The following is a 19,075-nucleotide window of genomic DNA, read 5'->3' on the forward strand; positions in this document are numbered from 1 at the left end:
TGACAAGATTTACATTCGAACATGTTATTGCTTATGATGAATCATATGACAAGATTTACATTCGAACATGATATTGCTTATAATGAATCATATGACAAGATTTACATTCGAACATGATATTGCTTATAATGAATCATATGACAAGATTTACATTCGAACATGATATTGCTTATAATGAATCATATGGCAAGATTTACATTCGAACATGATATTGCTTATGATGAATCATATGACAAGATTTACATTCGAACATGATATTGCTTATGATGAATCATATGACAAGATTTACATTCGAACATGATATTGCTTATGATGAATCATATGACAAGATTTACATTCGAACATGATATTGCTTATGATGAATCATATGACAAGATTTACATTCGAACATGATATTGCTTATGATGAATCATATGACAAGATTTACATTCGAACATGATATTGCTTATAATGAATCATAATGACAAGTGTGATCATGATGATGATGGAGGAGTATATGATGATCATGATGGTAATAATAATTGTCGTATTAATGCATGATGATCATCTATCTGTTTTCTCCCTATATTATTATGTTTATTGTTGTTGAGTGACACAATTTTTTCAGGTCTTAATTCGAGTATGTTATTTACCCGAACAATGAACGTCGATCGACACTCATGGTCCTGATAGAAATATCCCACCCCCCACACACACTTTCCCTCTCTCCATTGCACTAATCTCCCCCATTCTATATTCCTCATCTCTGTTCTCCATCTATATCTATTTCTCTTGTTGACTCTCTCCTCATCACACATTCACTCACACACCCACACACACCTCTCTCTCCACTCTAATAACATTATCCCCTTCCCTCCTCCTCGCATCCCTATCCTCCATCTATATCTGTTCCTCTTGTTGACTTCCTCCTCATCATACGCGCACACACACACATCCACACACACACACATACACACCTCTCTCTCCCTCAAATCAATCATCTTTCTCTTCTTCATTTTCTCTCTCTCTTTCCCTCTGTATACAATGTGATATGAATGATCATAAAACGGTTACACTTCGTAATTCCGAAGGGTCTTTATTCCGAAACACGTAAATTGCCTATACCTCGATGTTCGTTAATCCGGAAACGTAAAAGAGTTCGTTAATCCGAACATTTGTGGCGTTATTCCGAAGGTTCGTTATTCCGAAGGTTCGATAATCCGAAAACGAAATAAGGTTCGATGTTCCGAAGGTTCGTTAATCCGAAAACGAAATAAGGTTCGTTAATCATTTAGTTTTCGGACTAACGAACCTTCGAAACTACGAATCTCATTTCGTTTTCGGATTAATGAACCTTTGGAATTACGAACCTCACTTCGTTTTCGGACTAACGAACCTTCGGAATTACGAACCTTCGGAAATACGAACCGTCGGAATAACGAACTTTCGGAATATCCGAACCTTCGGAATAACGAAGCTTCGGAATTACGAATGTATGCGCATAAAACAGTGCACTCTTCCCGCTCGCTGTGCTCTATTATACCCCCTCAGTAGTGTATTGCAACTTAAGGAAATAAAATCAATCTTACGATCAGTCATATCACATTGCAGTAAATGTTGCTCGTAACATTGATTGCTTTCATATACATATAACATATACCACAGTCATAATGTTAATGTGAAGCCGATTTTATTATTTACAAATTTTCACAAGTTTTCAGATATCATGGAATAAAGCAAACGAGATTTAATGTGTGTCTGCATTCAGCCATAAAGAAGTGATTTAACAACAGAGTCCAATGTACAACATCTACGATCAGTGCCCCGTAACACACAAATTTACGATCAATATGCTCATTGTAAGTATTGATTCGGATCGGTTCATTTTAATTATTCTTAACAATTATGTACATTCAACCATGATCCTGATTTGCCATTGCCACTTACGATTGATTGCATATATTTTTGTGAAATGGTGACCGAATTGGATTTCCCAATACGATTCTCGTGCTCAAAGAGTGTGTACAATTGCTCTCAATTATTGTTCGAAATCAGCTTGCTCAAAATACACATTGACAAAAAAGGCAAAAGACTGTGATTCAAAGCCAACCATTCACAAAGGCAATAGATTACGCGCAAACGAATCAAAGTGAGATAAAAAAAAAATAAAAGAAGTTATTAAAGTTAAAATTCTCTTGAGGCCATGTAGGTTCTCCGAAAGGCTAGAAATAACTGAGAAATATATCATTAAATGTTTGGCGGGAAAAATATTTTTCATAGTTTGTGTCTCAAATGGCCAGCTACTCAAAAACCCGCCTCATCAATAAACTGAAATGATTTTTTCTAAATTTACAATTCATGACGATTAAATATACAGTGTTGCTTCAAAGTGAGTGAATCCCACTTCACCTGGATTGTTAACCAAACAATATTGAATGTTATATTTTGTCACCTGACCGCACAATAAAATATCTAAAAGAGTGCAGAATTTGAAAACTGTTAAAAATATTTGTTCATTTTCTGGTAGATTCACTAACTTTATAACACCACTGTACTTCCTTTTATTAGATAATATATCGCATTAAGGAATAGTAATTATTTACATCATGCGCTTATCATAAAAAAATATACATTAAGGGTTTTACATGAAACGTTGGACATAACATTAACACATTATATAATCATTTGATATATTTTAACCACAATTATATTGATAATTCTTTCTCATAGTTGATAAGGAGATACGATATGATGATTTTAAAACAATTTTTTAAACAAGTTTTTTACCAAGTGATCTCTGCAGTACGCTGAAGACGAAAGAGTGTCAAAGTTGCAAAGTTATTATTGAATGAACTGTTTTCAATTAAACTCACTGTAAAAAAACAAGCATTATGATTTCTACCAAATTGAAAGAGTATGAGGTTATGTAACATGGTTTTCATCATATCATATCACTGGACACGTACAAACTAAAACCATTGGAGAAGAATAATAATCTCACCGACAAAAAATAGCATTAATATTATTAACAGAATTAAGAATGAATTAATTCAAAATTTCTACGCGCATATTGTTCTTTACCGTTCACCTATTTTTTTTAAACAAGTGCACACCTAGTTACCAATAATGCACAAAGCATTTCCATCTATTTGAAAGCAGAATAAAAGAGAATTTTAGATTAAATGCCTTGCTCACGGGCATAGGTACCGCGGCCTGGGATCGAACCCCGGACTTTCAATGTATAGCCAGGCGCCTTAGACCACTCGGCCACGACAAGTTTATAAAATGCAATCGATAACAACATTATTTATACAGTTATCTTTTATCTTTAAATAACAGATTAAAATTCTTATACTAGTCACTGTATTCTTGGCCGTCACCATTATTATCAATATTATCTCCATCGTCATCATCATCATCATCATCATCTTCATCATCACCATCTTCATCATCATCACCATCACCATCGTCATCATCATCATTATCATCATCACGATCATCATCATCATTATCATCATCATCATCATCATCATCTTCATCATCACCATCATTATCATCATCACCATCACCATCACCATCGTCATCATCATCATTATCATTATCATCATCATCATCATCATCATCATTGTCACCATATTGAGCAGTATGGTATCATGAATATAAAGAATAAGGTATAATATATAAACCTTATGTTCAAACAAAAATCACTTAAGTCTCATGTATAAGAGAAATACACATAATTTCCCAAATATATGTTTATATTGTGCATAAAAGATTGAACCAATTTGCAGTTTGATTTTGCTATGGAACCATCAACATCAATCAAAGACGAATTCTTATTACATAATGATAGTTTCATAACTATAAAAAAAAACCTGAACTATTTACAGTATTACATTTCAAAACAAAATATTTCTTACGCAAGGCTTACAATTCTTTATGTAAATAAGGCCAAGATGAATAAACATTTATTTTACATGATTCTGATATTGATCATTATCGTTAATGGTCTGATTGAAAACAAATATTCAAAAGCAAACTGTTATTTTAAAATTCACCATTTTCAGTTATACTGTACATAGTGGGTCTGCCTTTCATAAAGGTTGTTTAAAAAATGGCTGAATATATTTCGTGTAAATACAATGATTTTATCATAACTTTATCAAGTGTTAGTTCACTGGTTTCTCAGTATATGAATTATGTCAAAATATAGAATTTTTTCTCGAATAAACATTCTATTGAAAAAACAATGCACAACTTTTAACCCTCTCAGTAACGGTTTTAGCAAACTCAATTGACCTACTGCACATAGACATGACTATACAGTATATTAAGGGATCGATGTATATTGTTGAAACAGATTCTACTCATCAAATCTTCTCCCTCCTTTCTTTCTGTCCAATCATCTTACATTTATCTTCCTATTAGCCCCCGCGCTCTCTCTCTCTCTCTCTCTCTCTCTCTCTCTCTCTCTCTCCATGCCAGTCAACCATGCAACATAACATAAGCATGTGAAATATCCATGTGTCCCCCTTTAATAAGTATTGTGCATATTTATGTTCCATATATGTATTTGCAATTAGCAGTCGACTTGGCGCGCCAAGTTCCCTTAATCTTATACGTTATTTACTTTATATACACCGTTGAATTCATTAAACCTTGTATTATATTTCTTAGTTTATTTGATAAAAGAATGATGCTAAAAGGAAAATATATTTAAGAAAAACGCTCTTGGCCAATATTTGGGCTAAAAGTGAATATTTTTTATACGACGGGGTCCCTTATGTTTGCACTTAAAAGGCCAAAATTAATAAATCTACATTGAATCGTATTCCAATCAGTCTTGTTAGTGTTTTGCTCTTAGTTTGTTCGCTGATAGAAACCTAATTGCTATTAAGATGGCAAGTGAAACAGATGAGATTGAAACAGAAATGTGACACCAATGTTTAAATTAGAAGTCTGACAGGCTCATGGCATATTTTTATGGAAGTAATTTAAACCTTGTCCATAAAAAGAATGCATATTTCATTCGCTAAGTGAGGATTACCAGTCCAATTGAGAGAAAATGATTCCAATCTGTATTGATTTATATCTCTTTGTTCAATTTTACGATAAATCTATGGATTCTTGTACATTCTTGAATTAAGTTGTTCAGCCACTGCACTCAGTAGAATCTGATCAATGTCTGCACCTTCAAATCGGAAGTGTGTTTGGTTATCTATCTTTCAAATACCAGAAAATATGGAAATATAAAATATGGCATTATGCCACTATGACTTTATTTATTTTGATTTCCTTTTATTTCTGCATTCACATCGGTATCAGAATGTCAAAATATACAAAGGTATTATATAACAAAACTGTAGTATTAGTCGTAATATAAGTTGTGAAAATAAGTATTACAAGATGTATTATACATTTTGCAAAGCAATACTTTCTAAAGGAAATCCATCGTGGCGTGTAGGCTTGATGATGATGATGACGGCTCGTCATATTTTATGCAATATGACCTCGCCAATAATATTTTCAACCAGTGATATAGAAACCTAATTCCACATGCATGATACATGTTCTTGGATACGGGAGTTTTGGGGTTTATTTTTTTTTTTTTTAATAATGGCCTATTGTTAACCGTGATGTTTAAAATGGGTCAGAGTTATTAGGTCTTATAAGGCCTCAATGCTACAGATATTTAAATTATCCAAAGATGGTATTGTTCTGGTCAGTGTGTCTCATATTCATCATAGTGAATGATCCCGACATGTCATCGTTTAGAATGTGAGTCGCTTTTCGAAGACGAGAATACTATCTCCATCAAAAGTAATTATCTTGCCTGATGATGAGATCATTACACGAGATGAAAAAAGGAGATGTATCCTATTCACCTTATTCAGTCTAGTTGATACAGGGAATGACGTCACTCTTCTCTTCTTCACTTCATTCCCACTCATCACCTGATCAATCATACACGTCTTGCCCTCATCATCTGATGTCACAACGTAGAGGTCGTCTGTTATAGGATCAACACTGACATTCCGGATGACATCACTGTGGGGGATTTCCCTTTGACCACCCTGTCTGTCTATGATTAGTACTCTCTCATCACGAGGGTAAGGTTGAACGATGATGTGACCTGATAATAGCACACCTCGCATCCGTACATCCTGTTTACATGTGATGGTATTCACGATCTTACCATCAGCTGGGTTGATGACGTATATCTTAGACTGATTCCACTCAGCAGCGATGATCATCCCATCACGGTCAACAGCTACATCCACACATGAGGTATCGCGCGTTGTGTTTCTTGGTATTGTGACGTCATTGATGCACATCCATTGTCTGTCATACACACTGATGCTTCCAGTCAAACTGTCCCTTGTACAACCTTTATAGCGTCTACCACACACTATCTTGTCATCATTCAGTAATGCACAGGAGATAACCCATGATGTATCAGTACCCGTTATCACTCTCTGAATGTCTTTAGTGTTTATATCTAACATGTATGTATGCCTGCAGCTACCTGAAAATGTGTCAGTGATGATCACATTACATTCATCTATGCAACCAACAATACATGGGCCTATGATTTTATTCTTAACATTGATTGTATCACTAAGCATCCACTCGCCATCATACCCACCAATCCTACCATCATACTTCTCTCTCCCAACACTCTTTACAAACCTCACACATGATATTATATCAGTGATTTGTTTCACATCATTCTTATAAAGTGGTTTCTTTAGTTTATCACTCACTGACATTCTCACACTATGACCGTCTTTAACAATGTTTTTATCGTCTTCTAGTACTGTATCTATGGTCTGTATTGCATTCTCAATTATTTTTGTGTCATCCTGCAATGATTTCATCAACTCTCTGATCTTCCTCTCCTTCTCTTTAACAATGTTATCAATGTCTCTATGAAGACCAGTCTTCTTATTATTCAATTGTCCTTGTCTAATCTGTGCATTTGTATGGATTAATTCAAGTTGTTTTTCTCTCTCTTCATTGTTCTTTCGAATCTTCTCATTAATCTTCAGAATCTCTTCTTGAAGTATTTGATTCTGATCATCAAATTCTTGGTTGATTTTGTCAGCCTCCATCTTCTCCTTTGCTTTATCTATGTTGATCCCCTCCTTTATTGTCGAATTAATTTTATCTTTCAAGGCTTGTAGATGGGTGTCTGTGTGTTTCGTGCATTGTTCAATTTTATTTAAACACACACGACTTTTTTTAGATTTGCCCTTAGCTTTTTCTCTTAGAACAGTTAGACTGGCCCTACTTTCTTTTATTGCTTTATTTATATCTTGTCTCTCGCAAGGCTGTTGATGTTTGATCATAGCGCATGAATAACACAATGGTACACCATGAGTTTTACAGTATAATTTTACCTTTTCACCATGTTCTTCACAATAAATATTTGTTTCACCTCTTTTAACTCTTTTGATGCTTTTTTCCTCAGAGGCACATTCATCACATAGTCTCTTCTTCTCCTCCACGTAGTACGTCACATCTGTGATTGATTGACACTCCTTTCCTTCACATTGTTGGTCTGTGGAGAAATTAGCTGCCATGGTGATTGAAGTAGTGATCTGATCTGAAAAAAAAAATCAAAGGAAAGGGACGAAAGATAGATAGTTATATATATAGCGGTCAAAGAAAGAACAAAAATAAGGAAGCAGAAGAATCAATGACAATGAGAGTAAGAATAAAAAGAGATTAGAGAGAAAGAAAGCGAAAAAATAGACAGAGATGGAGCAACATTATATCTACCGACTTAAAAAAAAATAAGTCAGAGAAACGAATTCTCTCCTTACGTTGGAATATATCCTACTATCCAATTGTGTTTCTTAATCTTATTTTTTTTTTCAAATTGACGATGACATGAATCACAAAGTAATCTGATTGTTGTGATAAAATGAGTCAACCTTTGCTTTTCACAATTTGACATATTATCTGTTGGTGTAAGCTCTCCAAGATACCTTATTCATCAAATATTTGCCGAAGATGGCGTGGTTGCTGATGCAGCAGAAAGTTGATGGTGTACTCCAGGCTGGAAATGATATGAATTGAAGAATAGAAAGAATAATGTCAGACAATTATTGAAATGAAAATAGGGAATTATAAAGTTAGGATTTTTTTTTTTGCTGTTTCTATGGAACCCATCTATGCATGGCTTCGGAATTATGAATCTCCTCATCGTCTGGCTGTTATTAATTTACCAAATGAATCGTAAGTTATTTACCCAAGTTTTTTTTCCCCCACAGAGATGAGAAAATAGGATTGGCTTTAGATTTAATATGTAAGATCATCTTTGCTTATTTTGCTACTGGGAGAAATGTTGCACACGCATCAACTGCATTTATATATAGGCCTACCAGTTTTCACAAAATATTGTCAAATTATAAAATTCAAAAACTTAGTTACTTTTTAAATCTATGTATGTTGATATAGTTTTTTTATAATGTGCTCTTTGAAGTTTTCTTGGTTTATATACAATCATATTCTTTACCCATTCGAGTAGGCATTACAACATTAAAATTTGGCGTTACGTCAGCCTCGATGTGGAATGTTTCATACCCCCTCCAAGAACATTGTTCTCACGAACTGAAGTTTGGTAGCTCCGTTTTTTAACGGATACTATATTCTCTCGCTTATACAGTGTGTATCAACAAAAAAGTTTACACTTTGATTAAGTCCTGGAAATTAAGAAATAAACAACTTCGGGATAATCTGTTACATATTTTCTTGGGTTTGAGTCTCATCTTTCGAATTATAGGAACAATTTTGACAGAATGCTTCGCTTGAGTGAGCACTGTCCATTTTGGTAAAGCTCATAGAAATAGTTTTTAAGCAGAAATGCTCATTTTCTCTATGTCAATGAAAAACGGCGAAAACACTCTGACGTGTTTGTTTTCTCTTTTTTTTTTTGCATGTTCAGTCAATTGAATAAAAAGATACTTCTGAACATTTTGGAACAATTATGCCACCCAAATTAATATTTAACCCGAGGTAAGCATAGCCATTACCCTTTTTGTGCCAACTTGATCTGAGGACATAGCTAAATCTAAACAAAAGTTTATTTAAGAAATTTCAAGCATTTTTTACGAAGCTATCATTTTTAGTGTATGAGTTTATATTCATATTTTATTTTAATACTTGTTTCTCCACACTTTTCCCAAGCATTGTATAGAGGAAGGGAAGAGATGAGCAAGAAGAAGTTAAAACTGTATAAATGTGGAAATGCTTCGGGATATTATTACAAATATATTATTTTTTAAAGGATTTTCCTAAGTGTAAACTTTTTTACGCACTGAACAGGAAGGGAACAGATGATCTAAAAAAAGAAGTCAAAACCTTAGTCATATCCCTTTCAACTAAGAAAAATGCATCGGCAGACATTACTTACAAATCAAATGGTTTGGAATTATACCACTCCTCGTAACTACCTAATGAGTTAAAAGCCGTATTCTTCCTAGAGATCACCAAGATCGGTAAAGGAAACAAAATACTCGAGCGTTTCCCTCTATTCCATGGAAAAATCTTTACTTTTACTCTGTTAATGTTTCAAGCAAACTATTAATAGGAACTCCGGCCAATATCGTTCTCTCAGAAGAGCATTTCATAAAGTATTATTCTCTCATGATCATTGTCATACCGCCATTAACGTTGCAATCCGGAGAAGCCACTACTTGGAGGAGATAGTAGTCATCCTCAGTTTGGTCAGAAATCATTTAATTAATTATAAAAGCAAATGTTTGTTTTTTATGATTTTACCAATCAGTTCGATAATACTCAGGATGTTCAATCAAATATTATTGTGGGTGCAAGACGAAAACACTGTATTAACATTTTATAGAGAATAGAGTGTCTTATTACATGAATTTGGGGACTGATTAATTTGACACACACACATTCATTCTTGATTTCATTTCAATTCAAACATAATATGAAGTAATATGTATCAGATGCAAACATAGATATTTATATAAAAAACAGTACAAATTATAATACATGGAATGGACCTAGCCCTCATGCAAATTTTAAGCTAGCCGCATGCTAGTCGCTCGCTAGTCGCTAGCTTGCAGCTTGTTACACTGTAAAAAATGAAGTGCTCACTTAGCACTTACGGTGCTTGTATATTGACTGCACTACTAGTGCTGATTTTATAGTTTAAATTTAAACTGGAAAATTAGCACTCATAGTGCAGTCACCATACAAGCACCGTAAGTGCTAAATTAGCACTTCATTTTTTACAGTGTAGCGGATAGCTTGATAAGCTTGTGATATGCATGCTGACAAAAATCGAGCTTTTATCGAGCATGTATCGTTTGCTTGCTTAACATCGGTATTTAAGCAAGCCACCAGCTAGTCGCTTAATAGCTAGTTATTAGCATGCAGTACGTTTGAATTTCTGTAGGGGAGAAACAAAAATCCACGATAAACTGATCGCTTTTAACTCTTAGAAAAAATACTGTTTATTTCCTCGATATCATCTGACAGAATGACGTTGTAGGGCAGTGGCGTACCTAGGATTTTCCACAGGGGGGGGGGGGGCAAAATTGGCCGCCAAAAAAATTGACAACCAAAAAAAAAATGGTCTAAAAAAAATAAAAATAAGCTTTTCGTACCAGGAAAAAAATTGACAAGCAAAAAAAAAAAAAAAAAAAAGGTCTTCAAAAAAAAAAAAAAAAGGTTTTCGTACCAGAAAAAAAATTGACAAGCAGAAAAAAAAAAAGGTCTTCAAGCTCGTCAGGGGGGGCAAAAAAGGTATTTTAAGCTCGTCAGGGGGGGGGGGGCAGGTATATGTCTTTTGTATGGGTTGTGACTCGTCAGGGGTGGCAGAGTGCCCCCCCCTGTCCCCCCGTAGGTACGCTAGTGTTGTTGGGTCTATCGACCTTTATAACCCACCTTGTTTTTATTGATCCTCTCTGATGTATTATGACGTCACCGTCTATGATGATCTCTTGAAAAGAATTTATCGTTTTGATGTTACTTTAAAACTTTGTATAAACTTCAGAGACCGATGTGTTGAATAATAATTATCTATGCTGCGAGACAAGATGGCGTATGTACATGATCAATGTCGTTACACGTCTATGGAATACGCAGTGGTAATTCCCTTATTTTCGGGGGTAATTTTCACACATGGCTAGGCTGCACTACTGTGAGTCGGATGAATATTAAATATGAAATAAGAGGAATGTCACAACTCAGTTTTCAGTAGTCAAATGTTTACATAGAACATGATAATAATAGCTTTCTGGTGGGAGCGTCGACAAGTGATGAACTTCATTGATTCTTCTGAATAGATTAATATGAATATGAATTAAAGCAAAGCGATGAGGTAAGAGACAAAGAGACAGTAGCAGTGAAACAGAGAAGAAGAGAGAAGGAAAGATAGGGAAAGAGGACCAATTTCGCAAACAAAGTAGGAACGGTAAGTATATTTCTAGTGTATGACGAGGTCCTTTTTACACCCTATATAATCGGCAAGGAACTTACGTCACGATTTAACTCTTTTTAGAGGTCACATGACTGGAGCATCCCTGAGTGGTGCAGATGTTAGCCACGATGGGAACATCGATGATCGAAGGACGTGCTTCGGTGCTTCTTGTTAATATATCAATATCAAAAATTATTTCTATTTCATGTAGTTATTTGTTTGAAAAACAGGGAAGCACATTCAACAATTTGATGGTCTCCCATGGGCCCCTGTGACAGTGTATATAGTATAACATAACAATTATAACTACATAACAGTATCATAAAAAGAGAGGCATAGATAAAATGGTAAGTAATTGAATCAAAGCATAGGAATGTTTATAAAAAGAGAGAAAAGAGACAGAAGGAACTTGCAGAAAACAGACATTTGACAAAAACAGGAGCAGGGGGTGGGGAGAAAAAAAGAAAGAGAGACAGAGAGTGAGAGAATAAACTCATGAAATATTTGGAATTTTATAAACAAAGTAGAAACTGAAAATGGTTGTAAAATCGGTACATGGCAATATCTTGTAGTGATTTAAGATTTCAATTTTTATCTAAGTAGCTGTTTGTAATGTACGTGTATAAAATTTTGTATCCAATGGAACTGTTGCTGCGCTAGCGCCATGAGCGTCTCTGGATGGTGTGTGCGCTCAATAAGATATCACTATTATTATTATTTACTATCACTATTATTATCTTATTTGGACGATAATAAGGGGCATTTAACTCTGGAAAACTGGGGCGCTGGTGGTTCTGTAGCGCCCCCTTCCAGTGGCGTACCTAGGATTTTCCAGGATTATAAAATTACCTACACGCTCATGTAAAAATATATCAAAAACTCGCATTGGTTCGGAAATTATTGATGTTTGTTCAAGGGGGGACTTACTTTTTTTGTTGTGTATAGTTTAACTTATTATATTTCCTTATGCCTACGCATGCAAATGACTCCCCAATTTTTTATTGTTTGATATGTTAAGTTAGGGGAACCACGCTCTACAAGCAATGCTTTTTAGTGTATTCCTTCATTTCCATACAAGATTTTGCTAACTGTTTTTGAATTTGTAGTTGATTTGTAATTATTGTAACCATATTTAATTTGTATTTGTTTATTATATATAATGATGTATGTCTGATTTGTATTTATTTCTAATGTTATTGGTGGAAATGAAAATAAAAACTTGAACTTGAAACCAGGGCCCTGTGAAGGATTTGTCACAGGGGTATTGATTTTGATTTGGCAAGTAATACAAAAGGGAGTTTCATTACAAAATGAAGGTCATATTGGTCGCGGTAAATTTCACAAGGAAGCCCTGAAAAGGATTTACCGAAAAAAAAAGAAGATAATTTTGGTCGCGAGAAAATTCGTAGGCAAAAATAAAAAGGGTTTCACTACCAAGTGGAGATCATTTTAATTATACTTCTCCATTTTCGCACAACTTTCAGATTTCAAGGGGGTGCTGCCAATGGAGAATAACCGTGTAACGCAAATATTGAGTACCCCCAGCACCCCCGTTCCCAAGGGCCATGCATAACACCTTTTGATCTAATGAGATAAGATTCGTATTCTTCCCAGAGACGATCACCAAGATGAATAAACATGATAAAGGAATAAAAAATACTTATCTGAAAACCAAACACTACAGGGGCGCCCCCTTATGCAATGGGGAATTATTGCTTTCCTAGGGATGGGGGAGGGTTAAGGCCGTTTTTGGTTCCCCTGTCCCTGCAAATAGGAAGCAGCGTTATTAACATTTACCTTCCATTAACAGACTAAAAGTTTCGAAGATAATATCTCTGGATAAATTATCATACTCTTAGAAGAGCTTTCAAAACGTATAATTCTCTCATTATCAGTGGCATAACGCCATAAACGACGCAAAATCTGGAGAAGCCACCACTTGGAAGAGGAACCATATGTCTACTCAGTTAGATACGAAATAATTTTCACTAACCAAATGATGCGAGCGCGAAGCGCGAGCTGAAAAAAATTTGATATTCAGATCACAAAAAGGGACATTTTAATGACTGATTTTAGGAATTCATGAAGAACAGACCTATCTCACTAATCCACTCATGCGAACGTAAGCACGGACAGGAAATGTTTATATCATGTATATTGAGACCTTAAAATGGGGCAATCATGCAAAAAGAAGCATATGTTACTACATAAAACAATAATAACTCGAAGTGCGAGAATTGACTTGAAAACGTGAGGTTTTCGTAAAATTCGATTATATATCTCTTTAAACAGACAATCCGAGCACCAGGAACAATAAAAACATAGGCCCTGAGCAGTGGCGGACCGTGACCCGGATGAGACAAAGCATTGGGGGGGGGGGGGCACAGCATTGTTAACAGACAATGCAGTGCCCCCCCCCCCCCCCCAATGCTTTGTCTCCTCTGGGTCACGGTACGCTACTGGCCCTGTGCAAATTATGCTTCATAAAATTGTGAAAAAAAAATTCTTATTTAATATAGCATAACATAATCATAATATAATATACCATTATAATGAACACTAATTCTTCTTTCCCACTAAAGTTTCTCTTCATTTCTCCCTCTTTTTCTCCTTTTCCCCGTTTTTTTTTGGAGGGGGGGGGGGCAGCCGATTAGGGGGGCATGTGCCCCCCATTCCCCCCACCGTAGTTACGCCACTGAATAATACCATATTCATAATCAGTATATTTCTCCCTTAACAAAAGAAAAGAGAGAAGGAAAGGAAGAATAAAATGAAACGTGATGACAGAATAACGAGGAGTAAGAAGTTAAAAGAAAGGAGAAGAAGAACAACAACACAAATGGGAAGGGAAAAGGGGAGTAGTAGTAGAAGAAGAAGAAGAAGAAGAAGAGAGAGAGAGAGAGAAAGGGATAGTAAAATGAGTACGAAAGTAAGATAAATGGGAGGGAGGGGAGAGAGGGCAATAAACGATCACAGTTTATCGATTTACGTTAGCAAATGCCCTTATTATGAGACCTATTTCTTAATGTTGAAATATCAAATCGTTTTAAATAAATGAAATGGCATGATTTATCAAAAAGATTTATCTCATTGTAGGATGACATGAGAGAAACAAATGAAAATTTACCTGATTTGGTAAGCTCTCTCTTTAGGCTGTTACGTTCATCAGACATTCGCCGTAGATTGGCGTAGTTCCCGATTCAGCACAACTTGAAGGTGTAATCCAGACTGAAAATGATATAATTTAAACAGAAAAAGAATAAAATCAGACAAACATTACAATAAAAATGGAGAACAAATTGAAAACATTTTTTTTTCTATGGAACCCTTCTATGCATGTAGAATGGCTACAGGGGCGCCCCCTTATGCAATTGGGAATTATTGCTTTCCTTGGGAGGGGGGGGGGGAAGGCCCATTTTGGTTCCCCTGTCCCTGAAACTTGGAACCAGCGGTAATAACAATTCAATTCAATTCAAATAAACATTTATTTTCTTCCATTTCAAAACAATTTTCATAAACATTAATTCATACAAAAATCAAAATGTTATGAGGAATATAAACATGTACATGTTTGGTTTAAAGAAGAAGGCGTATACCCTAAAAGCCGAGGTTTGTGGCGGGATACGCCTATTATAGACATAAATATAATACAAAAAAACAATACAAAGGAAAGGGCAGAGGAAAGAAGAGAAGGAAAGGGAACGAGAGAGAGAGACGTGAGCGGAGAGGCGGGCATGAATTACTGTATAAAATAGAATGCTCAACAAATGTATCAGTGGGGGCAAAATATAAATGCCGCAACAACAATCGTCCATGGTTCATGTTAACTTAAAGTCAAAAGGAAACGTAAGGTGGAAAATATTCATATATAAAATGTCAGGAGTAGTTTTTTCATTTTATACTTAAAGCTAGTTGACGACAGAGATTGTTTTATGTAATCCGGAATTTCGTTCCATATTTTTGGGCCAGTATAACGAATCGTGTGTTGCAAAATTATTTTTTTTATGTTTGGGAATGAATATTTGATTATTTGAGCGGGTATCAAAATAATGATTAAATGATGATTTAAACACCTGTAGAGAAAATGACATTGTTGAAGTTTATTGATGTCGTCTAATTTCAACAATTTTAGGGAATGAAACAAATTTTTAGTATTTGCTAGTGGTATATTGTCGTCTGGAAAAATAATACGCACAATTTTATTTTGAAGGGAACATAATTTCTTAAAATGGGTTTGGTATGTGTTCGCCCATACCAAATTACAGTAATAAAAATATGGAAAGATTAAAAAGCAATATAATGTACGCAATACAGTTTTATGCAAGTAAAAACTTAGGCGATATATTATTCCGATATTTTTGGCAACTTTGTTCTCAATTTCATTTATGTGATGTATCCATGTTAAGTTACTGTCAATGATAACGCCAAGAAACCTAGTATTTTCAACTCTGGGAATTATTTGGTTGTTAAGCTTCACCACTACATAATTAAGATCAATACGCCTTGTGGAGTTGCGGAATATAATGTAATTGCATTTCTTATAGTTAATGGTAAGCTTGTTTGCACAAAACATTACATTAACAGACTAATAGTTTCGAACATACTAGCTCTGGATAAAGTATCATTCTCTTAGAAGAGCTTTCAAAACGTATCATTCTCTTATGATCAGTGCCATACCACAATCAACGACGCAATGTGGAGAAGCCATAACTTGGAGGAGGAACTATATGCCTACTCAGTTAGCTACGAAATAATTTCGTCAATCATGAAAAAGTAGTATTTTTATGAAATTAACAATTAGCTCGATAATACTCAGAATGTTCAATCAAATCTTATTGCAGTTATCCAAGCGAAAAAAATGTATGAAAGATTTAGAAACAATAGTTGAGATTGTAAGTGTGTCTATTCTTATCACATGAATTTGAGTTTTGTTCCATTTTCCACAAAATGACGATATTCAATTCAATTCTTTATTTCATTTCAGTTCAAACATGATATAAAGTTCTATATAAATCTGCTACAAGTTAATGGAATATGTTAAATAAAGCAGTATCAAATAGAGCATATATAGCACGCCCCCCAAACTATCCCTCTGATATAGGGTCCCAACCAAATGTACGGGAGTAGAAAGATTATTGCATAATCTAACTTCTATCAAAAATGTCATTGGTCTTGCTTCAGCGGTTTTGAATACACCACCACAGTGGTGCATGTCAGGCCATTACAAATTTGAAACACTGCTGTATTTCTGCATTGTCTTTAACATGTCACCCCTTTAAGCAGAAGGGTAAAAACCAAAACCAAAAGAAATAAAATATAATTTTTTCATGATTGTTAGGGGATCCATGCACCAACCTGAAAGAAAATATGAATGATGGATAAGAACAATCAGCTGAACAATGAAAGACAAACCAAAAGTGTATCACACTTTGCGAAAACGAACATAACTTGTGAAAATTGGACCTTTTTCATACAAAAGGGTAAGTGAATTAACCTGAGCCTATTTACTTGGAAATAAAATCGGAATGAAATCAAGAATGTAATATTGTTGAGAAAAAAGCATGCATGAAAGAGACATGACCTGTTATCCCATTATCAAACTTGAAATGAATTGTCAAGTACTGTTGTTGCCCTTCTGAACATGCGCAAGGTTGTGATTTGATGAGCCTGGTTAGATCATGGAGATTTCCTGGTCAGCTCAGTGAATTCCCTGATCAGATTCTTAATGATCAAAGGGGGTTGATATGCTAGGCAGTGCAGAACCAGCAGTGGTAGCAGTGCTGCATGTATGCAAACTTGGAATGGGCTGAAAAGCACCATTGTTACAAAATAGACTGTGTATTCAAAACCGTTGAAGCGAGACCAATGAATTTTTTAAGGAAGTTATGAGATGAGCTTCCTATTACCATGCATTTAATTGTGAACAATTTTCAATTTTTGAATTAATTCAGCCGTATATCAGAGGGGCATTTTTTTTTTGGGGGGGGGACGCGCTGTACATGGGCGAACAATATAGTAAATACTGACTGCATTTTAAGATTGCAAAAAAGAGGCATATGGCTTTGTACTGGATCTGGATATTTTCAACTTACTGATCCATTATTCTTTAAACTTTAAACATTGAACATATTGATATTCACATAATCCGAATTGCACTTTTTATGTATCGCTTAAATAAAAAGATTACCTTTATTATTTTGGGATGGTTTTTACAGAAATTCAGGAGTCATTAATTCATTGAAGAGTATATTCCCCCCCAAAAAAAAAATTTATGCATGTTGTACTCAACTCTCATTTTGCCTTACTTGAATTATTGCATCCTTGCCTGGGGTAACGCTGCTAAAGTTCATTTAGATGGGTTATTAAAAGTCCAGAAAAGGGTAATTAGACTAGTATGTGGAGTTAGTTCACGATCTCACACTAATATTTTGTTTTATGAAAATAAGTTCCTTAATTTACATGACATATATATCAACCTCGGTTGCATTATGTATCAATTAAATAAAAGAGAACTTCCACTTGCCCTTTATTCATTATGTGTTAGAAATGACCAAATCCATTCTTACTATACAAGACAAGTTTCTTTTCTCCACTTGCCATTGGTCAAAACTATTTTTCGGCTTAATACATTTGTTTATACAGGGCCAAAATTGTGGAACTCCCTTCCTTCTTCATTGAAGCAATCAGTTAGCCTTAGTGTTTTTAGAAACAAGTTAAAGACCGAATTACTGAAGAAATACTTAGATCAGTAAACGAATACCTGCTTGTTATATCTCGTCTAACTTTATAAATTGTATTCTTCCCACAATTATCTATGCAAAAATAGAGCTCTTCCTATTTTCTTTATTTTTTTCCTCTTTTCTTTCTTCTTTTCGAATTTCAGATTCTTATAGTTTAGGTCTTATAGAATTTGGTGACCTATGGCCCACAAGCTAAGCTTCTTAGTAGGTCACCACGTTTGATTCCCACCTATTCTCATGGGTGTTACTAATGTTTCAGCATGTATTATGTATATTATCCTGTATATTATCCTGTAATTATTTACTTTTGTTCTTTGCTATTTGCTTGTATCGCACTGATTTACTGTTGTTGTTTGATATCGGAATTGAAACGAAATAAAGATTCATTCATTCATTCATTCAATAGAGACATTCATATATATATATATGTATATATATATGGCATGTAGGACCTAACATTTGAAATTCACTACTTTCGTATATACGAATTTGTAACAACAATTTATCATTCAAGAAGAATATGAAGAATTTATTGCTCTCAAATATTTTAAATGATGTTTTTTTTTGTACTTTTCCGTATTGATGTAATTGATTATTTTTGTATTCATTCAAGATGCAAGTGATACCCAAATCTTAACATGCTAGGGGCATTAGTTTAGATGTTGTTCTAATTTGTATTTTATATTCATGATTGCTTATTTAGAGACATGTTTAACGAATTACTTACCTACAGTTATTCTTTCAAACATATTTTGTTTATGCATTGTTCCTACTTGATTATCAATGTTACACTACCGTGTGAGTAAAACAAAATTGACACCTCACAAATCCCCATTGTAAGAAAATAATATGTCACAAACGCATAATCATCATATATGACTGGAAAGCGTAGCCTCTCCCA

General features: G+C 34.6%; 1 protein-coding gene across 2 annotated transcripts in view; it reads right to left on the reverse strand.

The window, feature by feature from the left end:
- Positions 1-1,652: 1,652 nt before the first annotated feature.
- LOC135154483 (uncharacterized) overlaps positions 1,653-19,075 on the reverse strand; it is a 22,371-nt gene continuing 4,948 nt past the window's right edge. The window contains exons 2-4 of one of the 2 annotated variants that reach the window (XM_064100669.1): positions 14,562-14,662; positions 7,971-8,041; positions 1,653-7,585 (exon numbers count right to left, since the gene is read on the reverse strand). In XM_064100669.1, the coding sequence (XP_063956739.1) occupies positions 5,751-7,562 (1,812 nt within the window). In that variant the 5' untranslated portion in view covers positions 7,563-7,585; positions 7,971-8,041; positions 14,562-14,662 and the 3' untranslated portion in view covers positions 1,653-5,750. Of the gene's footprint in view, positions 7,586-7,970; positions 8,042-10,899; positions 11,066-14,561; positions 14,663-19,075 lie in introns of those variants that run through there. The other variant, XM_064100670.1, reaches the window with a different exon arrangement.

This window comes from Lytechinus pictus, chromosome 6 (genome assembly GCF_037042905.1).
Source record: "Lytechinus pictus isolate F3 Inbred chromosome 6, Lp3.0, whole genome shotgun sequence".
Classification (NCBI taxonomy): Eukaryota; Metazoa; Echinodermata; class Echinoidea; order Temnopleuroida; family Toxopneustidae; genus Lytechinus; species Lytechinus pictus.